Source organism: Euprymna scolopes, chromosome 8 (genome assembly GCF_053919585.1).
Source record: "Euprymna scolopes isolate OS-2025 chromosome 8, ASM5391958v1, whole genome shotgun sequence".
Taxonomy (NCBI): Eukaryota; Metazoa; Mollusca; class Cephalopoda; order Sepiida; family Sepiolidae; genus Euprymna; species Euprymna scolopes.
This window is the reverse complement of record NC_136489.1, coordinates 87,730,916-87,743,690: the sequence shown is the minus strand read 5'-3', so window position 1 is coordinate 87,743,690 and position 12,775 is coordinate 87,730,916. Positions and strand designations below refer to the sequence as shown.

General features: G+C 32.5%; 1 protein-coding gene across 1 annotated transcript in view; it reads right to left on the bottom strand.

Moving 5' to 3' along the window:
• Positions 1-12,775, bottom strand: part of LOC145283626 (sodium- and chloride-dependent GABA transporter 1-like) — a 279,964-nt gene that overhangs the window by 126,315 nt on the left and 140,874 nt on the right. The window contains exon 3 of the mRNA XM_080132579.1: positions 5,026-5,167. Coding sequence (XP_079988705.1) covers positions 5,026-5,167 — 142 coding nt within the window. The remainder of the gene's footprint in view (positions 1-5,025; positions 5,168-12,775) is intronic.

The following is a 12,775-nucleotide window of genomic DNA, read 5'->3' as shown; positions in this document are numbered from 1 at the left end:
AGTGTATTACTGTTCACTTCTCTGACATAGCTGAGATCCCAAAAGTCCTTTATTCAATAATTTTATGGGTTACAGATTTTAAAATATGTTTTAGGAAAATGGCGTAATCACTCTGAAAAGTGTGAGACAGTTTTATTTGCAGCTTTACACTAAATATTAAATATAATAAACAAAATCTACGATTCGTTTCGAGTATTTTTGCATTTTTATATTTTAGTTTTGATGTTGTTGTTGTTGTCTATGCTATTTATGTTAATTGTTTTATTATTACTTAAATATTAGCGATTCTTGATTAGGTAATTAACTACTTTATTAAGTAACTAGTCGCTAATTATTTACAGTGAAATAGATTTTGAAATTACTTTGCATTTGACTAAAGTCCGGTAAATCTAGTTACTTGCGGTTTCGTACTATATATATATATATATATATATATATATATATATATATATATATATATATATATATAAGAATCAGTAAACTAGGAAATCACACTGAAATCTATATATGTTTATAAAGCGGAAGTATCTTAAGTTATTCTCCTATACGAAATTGTGTTGAAAATATGACCCAAGATGTGCTGCCATTATAAATTTTAATTTTATTATTACTGTAAATATATAAACTTGCACTATTTTCTAATTATTTTTTACTCACGAAAAAGATATAAATCGTGATTTTAGCGCAAAGTAACCCATTTCACTCTTAAGGATTAACGACCATAAACATGCCCGTGTCGTTCGGTGGCACAGACATATGTAATAGCTCAGCTGTGTCCTTTCAACATCTGGGAAGATCCTGAACGCTCTTCTAGCATGAAATATTTTCATGGGTTTGAAATCCAAACGGCATTTAAATGAATCGCTGAATAATATAAAAACGCTTCTGCGGAATCCTATTTTAACTCAATGGGAAAACAAAAGAATCTTTGAAAGGTTTTCCATATGTCAGTTTGAGAAAGGAAATCGTATCACACACGCACACACACACACATACACACACGTACATATCTACCTATATATGTGTGTGTATGTGTGTATATATATGTACACACACACACACACACACACATATATATATATATATATATATATATATATATATATATATATATATATATATATATATATATATATATATATATATATATATATATATATAAAAGAAGAGTGTGCCGACAGATTTGTAAATGATATATGTAGCATTGAAACACAGCTTCAAACGTCGGCGTACATTCACGTTCGTCTGTCAAGGGGGTTGACTCATTATAAGCTACAGCTGGTCGGCAAATCAAGGTAATTTGGAAAGTTGATATTTCATTGCCGGGTGACGACAGTCGCTAGCGAGTTAAGCCCGATGAGAGTCAGATTCACTTACGTGGTGTCAGCTTGATGGAATTGGTGCAAGAATGGAATGGTTTAGTGATCAGCTGATAAGAGAAAAGATCAGAAACTAGAGACTTCCGTTCTAATCTCGACATCTTGCCATTTTTCGAAATGCTTCCTTTTCATTCGTTAAGGTAAAAAAAATATTCTAGCTTTTATTAAAAGTAAAATAAACGAATCCATCCTAAGTCTATGAAGGGTGTTTGGAAAACTGATCGCATAACTTCGAGATTACGTTCCTTTTGTGTATATAAGTTCGAAAACTCTTGGTTTTCAAAATAATTAAGCACCGACATTAACCATAGGTGGGTTAAACAGGCTTAATCCAAAGGAGGAAGTTTTAGGGGATATCAAATTCACAAGCGATTCCTAGTCGCATGTATATATCGGTTAGGGGAGACGATGATGTTAGCTTTTTCCAATTCATGTGTGGAGATGTCGACGTGATCAACGGTATTTCTAAGTTATAATATTCCGTGGTTTACTTTATATGCAATTAAAACAAATATTTTGCATTGTTCTTTAGTCTAAACAACTAAAACCTACAATATGATAGCATATAGTTATTTTTACATAAGGGATGAACACTATCATTGTGAATGGTACGTAAGTTAAAACAAGCCTGGATCCGGTATCGCCAAAAGCAATAAATGTAATAAAATAACACCAAATAAATATAAAAGCGTCTCCGAACGAACATCTGAGAGAAATGATCCCATGGTCTCTTTTGATAGCCAACACGTACGTATTTCGGCCCTGTGACTGTTGACCTTTATTATCTCAGATAACAGAATACAAACAAACCAAATAATTTGTTTAAGTCAAGAAATGGTCCACAAGAAATTAGATTAGTAATGATGCTGTTACGCCTATGGAACATAATTCAGAAGTTATGTGATCGATTTTCCAGATATTCCGTATATTTATATAAAGGGAGGAAATGTCTGGACAACATAGTGTTTTCTTACTGAATATAGACAGCGCGCTAAAATCAAATTAATTTGAGGGTCGTAAATCGAAGAATCACCAAACGTATGTGTCCAATACAAAAACCCCAAATTCGATTTAAATGCAAATAACTGAATAACAGGCCAATTCATTGAAGCAATCAACTTAATGTATTCAATAAAAAATATGTGAACAAAACATCTATCAAAGTGTTAAGAGGAACGAGCTAATAACGAAAATAATTGCTAGCTCCGTTGTAATCACTGTACTAGAAGCTAATGCAGTTATAGAGTCATGGGTTATGGGTAGTGTTACGGTTAAGATTGCCAATAAACTCGACATCTATATAGGCAACAAATGTTGTTCTTTTTTTTATATTTAGGTAAGTCTATTTTTGCAACTCATTTTAAACATTAGTTTAAAACTAGTCTGTAGTTTCTCGCATGGCGAACACACAGAGACAATTTGTAAAAGGGAAAGAATGGACAATTGTCGCCCCTTTTGGCATCGCCTCTGACAGACAGGCGTCCACGCTAGTTTCCTTCTTTTTTTTCCTCTCCCGTCTCTTTCTCTCTTTTTCTTCTCTTTCTTTTTTTTTTTTTCTCCGTGGTACCCGACAGTGACAGACGGCACACCACGAGTTCCAAGTCTGATTTGCACACATAAACCGACTCGGTAATGAAATGGACTACTGCGTACTGATACACTCTTACAGAAGTAAACTAAACTTTGCAAAATTATGAATGATCACTATAATCTATGAATTACCTCTATAATAATGTTAAACATTTAATTTCAGTCCACACATAATCTACAGATATCAACAAACGCACGTATGCAATACACACATGGCTTTATACATTTTCAACCAAAAGATATTGCCTGTATAAAGAAATGTATAACTATTTTTTACTTGTTTTTTTGTTTTTTAAAATAAAGTCTACAGTTGTACATAAATAAACTCGGTATCCATTTTCATTAATTTATATCGTCGAACATGCAATACTACTGCAACAGAGTACTTTAGTAAAAGAAAAACATTGTTACTAAGCGATGGTGATGAAACGTACTCTTGTGCCACTTGAAATACAAAAGCGTGAGGAGCAAAAGAGTAGAAAGCGTAACTCCCGCTTCATTTATTTTGTTCATTAGTCCTAAAGTTTCTGGCAGAAGAATTGCAGTTTTCCTGATTGGGCCTATCCATCTAACATTTATCGTTGCTTAGTTTTTGACCTTGAAATAGTATTTCCTTTTTTAACTTCAAGTGGCTTCATTCGTTGGCTGGTCTGGTGCTACCAAATCAGGTTGTCTGAAGAGATTGGTTTACTGACTAAAATGTATCAAACATAAATGTTATTGATTTTTTTTCCTTTTTCTTTGCAAAGCTCAATCATGTTCTGCAAAACGTAATCCACAGACATTTATTTCTCTACAAAACAACCAAACTAAACATCATGAATAAATATTTGAAGATATGAGGAACTTAAAGTATGAAATCTTTTGACGGAATGATTGAATTCGAAAAGGGTTGATATGCCGTAAAACAAAACAACCAAACTAAAAACTACAAATAAATATCTGAAGATATCAAGTACTGTAATCAAAAAGCCTTTTTTATTTTCCAAATTTATTGGATTCGGCATTAAATAATCTGAAAAGGGTTGATACGTCGTAAAACCAAATATCGTTGTCTGAAGCGATATCTATAAAAATGTATAAACTTGTGGCAGGCTTAAATGCCTTATGCAGGTGTGAAAGTGATATGTTCGAACCAACTCACTTTTAATTATGCGAAATGAAACTGATGATCTTTGGTGGGAAAACCAGTGTTTGAATCGTATCTTCTGGTGGTGTTACGGCAATACATCTGAAATTAGTCAACTCTTGGTCTGAAAGCAAATCTGCTGGAGTGTGTGGTAATATTGGTAATTCGCTTTACATAAATATTACCAGACCATAATGTGATTGCATAAATGCGACATGTAAATGATAACTTATGCTGAACTTAATAGTACTTAATAAAAGTACCGTTGCCACATCTGAGGAGGAGTTGCTAGGAGTATTGTTTTCTGCTTTGCCAGAGTACAAAACTGACTTCAAAACCGCTTTCTTCCCTACTTTCTCATTCTCAAAGAAGAGACGTTTGAAGATCTCTCCTCTGTCTTACTGTTACTTTAATGGAAAGTGTTCGACTCGGCTTCTATCTATATCCCACCTTGTAAAACACACACTCGTCTAGCTGCAGCAACTGTTATCAATTTTCCTTACTCACTTTCCTTACTTACCTAAGAATAAGCGAACGTTCTATGAGCAAGGTTTCTTCTCTTGGAACTACTCGCCTTTGAAATATAATACCGCGTGGATGTTACCCATACGACTATAGCATCGTCGTTTTCAAGTCTAATGCAAACAAGTTTTTGATGAGCTTTTCTATTACATAATTAAACCCTACTCAAGTTCCACCATTATCGATCATAATGGTGTTGTTGGACGGACCACCTGACACACATTATCCTCGAGTGCCATTTGGGCCTTGATAAGCGGTTACCCTCTAGTAAAAAAAAATTCTATCGCCTACAGTGTGAAGACAATAAATTGCATATATTATTAGAAACATGTATATGATTATTCAGATTTTGATGAGTATAAATATCCAAAAGAAAAATATAAAAAAAAAACATAAATAACCTACCATTTGCTTATGTTGTACTTAGCCGGACTCCAAGGATATGGTTGTTCAAAAGAGGCGAACGTGTAGAAGAATCCATACGACATTTCAATGGCGTGCATCAAACATCGAATGTAGGTCATTATTAAAAGAGCAATGCCAGGACCTGAAAGAAGATTTGAAAATTCTTTATTTAGCAAATATTCTTCAGAGGATTGAAGAGAAATGGTATTTATCAGCAATAGTATTTAGAATCAATGGTCAGCAACCTCTGACCCGCATGGAGATATTGGTCAGCAAGCGGGCAATATGCCGAATTAGAACGATTTTCCTAAATCTATACAAACCGTTTTAGCAAATATCTCTAACTAGGCATTTTTCTGTGTGTGTCAATTTGTGTGTGTGTGTGAGAGAGAGAGAGTTCCATGTGGACTCCGAAACGGCTGGACCAATTTTTGTTTAATTTAACACCTTGGAAAAGGTTAGTAGTCTACCCAGTATTGAAAAATACTGGAGATCGGTCAATACAGATGAATTAGTATTCTGTGTGTTATGAGTAAGTTGTTTGAACACTAGAATATTTCAATTAAAAGTTAGATATGAACAGGTAAAATTATAGAGAAATAAAAGGCGAATAAAATGAGGTATCCTCATACTTACTTTATAATATAGTATACTATGTATTGACGTTCAGTATTTACTTCCACAGTTCTCAATATAGTAGTAGTAGTAATAGTAATAGTAGTAGTAGTAATAGTAGTAGTCTGAAAATATATCTATGGCAATTTAGCTTGACAAGGATTTTCAGATTTCATCCCCGTGGGAAATCATCGGGCTAAGTACAAATATGGTTAAACTTGTGCATTAAATACTAATCCATAACTGTGCATCGAACGGATAATATAATATTTAGTTCGCCGAACCTTATAATACAAAGATTCATACAAATTTTAAGTCAGATCAGCGAAGTGCTTTTCTGAGAAAACTTCCATGCAGGTTTATTTCCCTTTGAAAAGAACTAAAGAATAAGAGTTTAAAATAGGAAAAGCAAACCACATTTTAAGTAAATACACTATCGGACAACGCCGGGTATGTTTGTATTTTTGCTACTACATACATAAAACTCAATATTTATTAACGTATCAACGAGTGCACAACTAATGAGTTTTAATCCTAGGTTTTATTTTTTTATTTATTTTTTTTTTTTGTTATTTTTTTTAGTATTAGTAACTAATCCAAACCATTACTCGCTATTAAACATTGTTTTTTTTTATTTGGGATTAAATGTCGACTTTTGCTATTAATAATAATAAAAAAGCTCTAAAGCTGTTAATTTGAAATACATATAATGGCGCCCGATAATTGATATTTAAGTCATCGATCTTACCGACAACGTACTTTTAATTCTCTAGTAATCAACGTGTCGCCATCGTTCCTTATTTTTGCTTGTCATATGCGTCCAGAGAAGTTCAGATTTATTAATGTACAACTGCGTTTAATCTCTTTCACGGGAAGTATTCAACAGTATACCTATGATCAAAGCCACACTAGTTCTAGCAACCTTTCTTTCTGGTTAACACATAAAAATAGGCCAATCATTTATTTGTTCTCTTTTTGTTCGCATGCTGATTGGCATAATAACTAACATTTTTCATGACAAAAGAACGGAGAATGCGAGCTACAGCAAGGGTTTGCCATGAATCGGTGGAAGCGAGCTCTTAAATTGAAACTACTAGAACAACACTCCACACATGACTTTAACTTCCGGTTCAAAAAGTGCCCATAAAATATTTATATTTTATGCTAGCTGTACGTACCCAGCATTGCCCGGTTGTATTTTTATTTGTAATTTACGTTTTCCCTTTTGAAACTATTCATTATTTTTTAATATTATGATTTCTTACAAACAAAAGAAAGTAACTGTACTGATAACTGCAATTATGTATATTTTATTAAGATAGGGTTCATGCAAAAAAAAATCCGATCAGGTGAAAATATTTTAATTAAGAAATTAAATCGAATTACATTTTATTGTTCCTAAGAAATAATTTCAGCGAACCTTTAAAAGAACTAACGAACGAGAATCAAATATTGATTTTGTACGAAGAAAGCTATCGATGACAAAACGAGAATGAAACTGACTCTACTTCATATAGTTATATTTACAAAAAAATCGTTTTGAATCTCAATTTTGACATTTTTATGCATGACCACATTTTTGCCCATCGTATTTTTTTTTTTAATTTAAATCAGGTCCAGGGAGTCTAAAGGCCGCCTCCAATTGCGTACACTTGTTTTAACTGTACCGTTTGCAATCGGCCTAAACAGTCCCAATGGTAAGTGGCACTAACGTGCTTTGATTGTAGGATGCATCTTTATGATCTCCACAAACCGCTGTGTGCCAATACTATTATGACGCAAGAAACACAAATTAATATTTTTGAAGGAGAATGAAACTGATACTATTTAATATATTTATATATTAAAAACGTTTGAGGGGCATTTTACTACGTACACCTCCTGCTGCATCTGTGCCGTTCAAAATAGGCTTAAACAGTCCGAATGGTCAGTGCCGCTAATGCATTTTGATTATAGGAGCATCTTTTATAGTTTCCCCAAAGAGTTGTGCCAATATGATAACTTACTTAATAAACAGAAATCAATATTTTTGAAGGGTAACATTAATTTCACACAGTTTAACGTATCATCTAATAAAACTGTATTTATTTGTGCGTATATGATTATGCGTGCGCGTCTAAGACTTTATAAATGTCTGATGGGATATGAAAACAAATATGTCCTCCAGGCAAAGTCGCTAAATTTGTTTAACGCGCCAAAAGTTATTTATCTTAGCTATCTCGATTAAGTGAGTCGGATAATTTCGTTGATAAACGAGGGACGTGTACCCCGGGGTCTCATACAATTAAGCCAGTGCCACACGAAATCTTTGCTCGTAGATAAGCGAATATTAAAGTCAAAGAAGATGCTCGTTATATTAGCTTGAAGCATAAAGATAATTAAATGCGTGCTTCAACCGATGGTTTATTGGGGAGTGCATTGAAAGGTTCTATGTCATGAATAAATAAAACCTCGTTATTCCCAATTACCTTGTTTTTATTTTCGACAAATATGAAAATACTAAAATAGAGAGTCACAATGTGTTCAACAGAGATTTTATATTACGTTTTGATGTGAATTATTTCTTTTTTTTTGTTATTGGGATTACTCCGACTACTTTACTCATTTTAGATATTATTCTCACAGCGTTTCGGTCGATGTAGTCTACTTTATTTAATACACGGCACGGGACTGCCCTGGTTGCGCCAGTCATGACCTCATAAAAGTCCCAAGTAATTGTTAATTACATTTTTAGTATCGCCCTTAGGAGTGTTTAAACTGCGATGTTCGGAAGATTTTCACTTAGAGCTCATTATTATTTAGAATTTTATCAGTTACTCTACGAGTACATGCGGACTAAATAAAAGGTTTAAATTCGATTTCCGTACAGATTTTGAATTCAAAATAAATATTCCTGAGTTTGACATAACATACATGAAAAGTCAGAGATTACATCGGCCGAAATTTTAGGAATGTCTATATCAGAAATATACATATAGAGGAAATTATACAGACAAATTAAAATAAATATCTTTCAATCAGATTCATAATTTAAAACAGTATATATATATATATATATATATATATATATATATATATATATATATATATATATATATATATATATATATGGTAATTAGTAAAAACCTGAAGAGAGTGCTCAATACTATTGCAGATCAAATATGTGTTTTATTTTTTTATTACCGTTTTATCTGTTCGGTTACATATGTTTCGGATGTTGGACCATGCTTACGATCCAACAGCCTATATGTATATATATATATATATATATATATATATATATATATATATATATATATATATATACATATATACAGGTGTGTGTGTCTATGTATATATGTGAGTATGTATATGTCTATAAGAGTTGTGTGTATGTCTGCATATAGATCCATATATGTCTGCATATACATTGTTTATATATAGGTGTGTGTGCGTATGTGTCTGTATATGGATGTGTAGAAATGTACATATGTATGTATATATATGTATGCGTACTTGCGCGTGCGTTGGTGTATGGATTAATTCTTTAAAAAAACAACTCATTTTAAACTGAAATGAACAAGTTGACCTATAGCGACTACGAAAATTTTAAATGGAACCCTGTACTTGTCAAAAACATGACATCTACACTAACCCTTCCCCCCTCTCTCTCTCTCTATCTCTCTCTCTCTTTCCATCTCTCTATCTCTAGCTCTCTCTCATCTACTTAATATACCTTGCTGAACAAGCAAAAAGCAGTCAAAATTTAAAACCTAAAAATTAAAACTCCTCCCCCTCCTCCTTACCCCCTCTCGTTTTTCTTTACCATCCTCTCCACCTCCCTCTCCCTATATCCATATATCTCCATCCACGCCTACCTGAATCTGCTACCCCCACACACACAATACAATCTAATGTATTTTAATCTTCAAAATTGAAATATTGCCAATACCCGTCTCCCTCCCACTTATTATCTCCTACCCAACCCCCCTCCTTTTTTCTCGTATTTCTTCTAAAACACTTCTTCCTAATACTAACAACCATTTCTGTAAGGTCTGACGAGGCTGTTGGATCGTAAACATGGCCCAACATCTGAAACATATGTAACCAAACAGATAAAACGGTAATAAAAATAATATATATACACACACACGCACACACACACACACATATATATATATATATATATATATATATATATATATATATATATATATATATATATATATATATATCATACCATAACCGAAAAGTCCCATGTTTCAGCGTTAGTTGCAGTCTTTTTACGTCAAACTCTTGTTGAGGGGGACTCCATACCCATACCTTTTCATTGTCGGGAAATAATGTAAATCGCGATTCATCAGAGAAAATGACATTAGTCTAAAAGGTAATAGGTCTCTTCATCTTCTCACAAGCTCAATCTTTCTGCGCTTCATATTGGTAGGACGAAGAAGAGGTTTCTTTCTCGCAGCTCTACCATAGTAACCCAGCTTGTGAAGATATCTGACATCTGTTCTGGGCCTGACACCAGCTTATATTGCAATGTCAGAGGCTTTGCACCGAGGATTCTCTTCAACATTTCTTTTCAGAAAATACAAGGTTCTTTCAAAGAGCCTGGGGCGACCTGGATGAGGTTTTGTGCACTCTTCTCCTCTATTGTGAACTGTAGAATCATTCTATTAACATTAGAAAGGGGTATTGAAAGATTTCCTGCTATTTTGCGTGGAATGAGAACTTTTTCATGTTGACCCACAATTCGTCCTCGCAGAAATTCTCATAGGTCTGATGCCCCTTTGGTTCTTAACAATTTTAATGAGATACTCTTAGTGTGTGTGTGTGTGTCTTCTTATATATATATATATATATATATATATATATATATATATATATATATATATATATATATATACGGTTAAAATAAGTTTAGTTCCCTTTAATACTTTATTGCTTAAAGCAACAAACAAAATATGGTTTTCGGGTGGCACTGACTTAAGAAGAGTAGAAAGTGGACATTGGGTTTCGGTAGCTTCGTTACTCTCACTTAACTCAATTTTTCCTTTCCTCCTCACATTTAGTGAGCAATGTCTTTGACAAAGGGGAAATAATTGCTGTCTTCTGGGTCTGAATTCATTCAGCTAACCATTATCGTTAACAGGTTTGGCATAGAAGTAGTATTTTTTTTTACCTTCTTACATCAAGTGGTTCCATGCCTTGTCTAGAGCGATTTCCATAAAGAAAGAATAAGAAGAATGTAGAGAAGAGAGTAAAGTACATAAGATGCACCCATTAAATAAGTACGTTTTGCGATAAAAGAAAAATGCTATTAGGTGATTGGATAAAAGTCTTAAGTAATCTGTAATTGCACTCTTAATATCGCCTCAACTAATGATGGAGCCTCAAAAAGACTCTTTTAGAACTGATTATACTTAGAAATATTTATCCCTTGCGTTACAGGCCAAGGTTGAAATTAAAGGTTCCTTTATCAGTGCAGACGACACTAAGAATATAATTTAAAAAAATACTTAAGGTCTCTACTATAACAGAGCGCGAACACGCGCATGCAAATGCCGAGCCGTGTGTGAAGTGCGTTATGGTAGGGAAAAAGAAAAATACTATAAAAAAGAACTTGTGCAGACAGACGAGGGCGTTCAAGAGGACAAGAGAAGGAGCATGATAACGTTTTAATCGGGAAAATACTCAGAAATAAATGTCGTTGTTATAAGAAAAACTGAGTCGAGTTCTTAATTGTCTTATGTTCTTTACGACTTGTTAAACTATTAAAGAGAACGTTACACTACTCGCTCATAGCTGACGGATTAAATGAAGGGTTCAATTCGAAATTATGTACAAATTCCCGAGTTCAAGGGGAAAATTCTTGATTTCAAATAGACGTATCTTAAGAAGACAGTAGGTTACATCGATCGGAACGTTGTGAAATAACAACCATGATGAGAACAGTAGTTTGAATAATCCGGTAATACAAATTATTAATCCTCATCTAAAACATATTTACCTCTTTATTTATGTTGTTCATTTATTTAAGTATTATAACTTCTTCAGCATCTCTAATTTAATCTATAATTAAGTTTCAACTGTTAATAGAATATAGTTTTTGAATACCTCGTAGAATTTACGCTATATATGACATACCCCTCACCAGTTGGGCTACGATCGTAACCATTGTTTGTCTCACATTGATTCATTCGAAAATTAATATCTATTATAATAATAGGATAGCTTGTGTTTTATTTATTTTGTGTGTCACGCTTACATCCCGGTGACTGTCGTTTAATTGTTATGGACTTCCATTTCTTATAATAAATAATTTTACTAAGAATTATTTAAAAGTTTTGGTTTCGGTTTCGAGTATAGCTGATGGCATTCTAGTAATCTAATTTTTTATAAATAATTTTATCAAGAATTCTTCACAAGTTTTGGTTTCAGTTTCGATTATAGCTGAAGGAATTCAGGTTTTATATATATATATATATATATATATATATATATATATATATATACATATACATATATATATATATATATATATTCATAAGTTTTGGTTTCTGTTTCTATTCAAGCCGATGCACCCAAGTCATATATATATATATATATATATATATATATATATATATATATTAATTTTGAAGTCGCAACTTTACAATATATAAAAATCGATAGAACTTTAACTCTATAATAATATATACGAAATCTGCAAGAATTAAAACATTATATTTAAGCATACTTTATGACCGGGCTACGCCGGGCATCCTTGCTAGCTTAGATGAATACTTTTGCAGTTTAACAAAAGAGCTATAATAATATCAGAGCGTCTACATTTACGCTGAACAGCTACAAAATACCAACAGCAGTATATTGCATATGAATGAGATTCTGAGTATATCAGAAAGAGAGATATCGATAAAATCTCATATTGAAATTTTTAAAAATGTTCAATCAGCATCAGAACAGTACAGGTCGGTAGAAAATTAAATTTTATTGTTTTTGTAACTTTTATTTGTTTTATATATACATATATATATATATATATATATATATATATACATATATATATATATATATATATATATATATATATATATATATATATATATATATATATATATATACAGGGTGTCCAAATAAAATTTATACATTC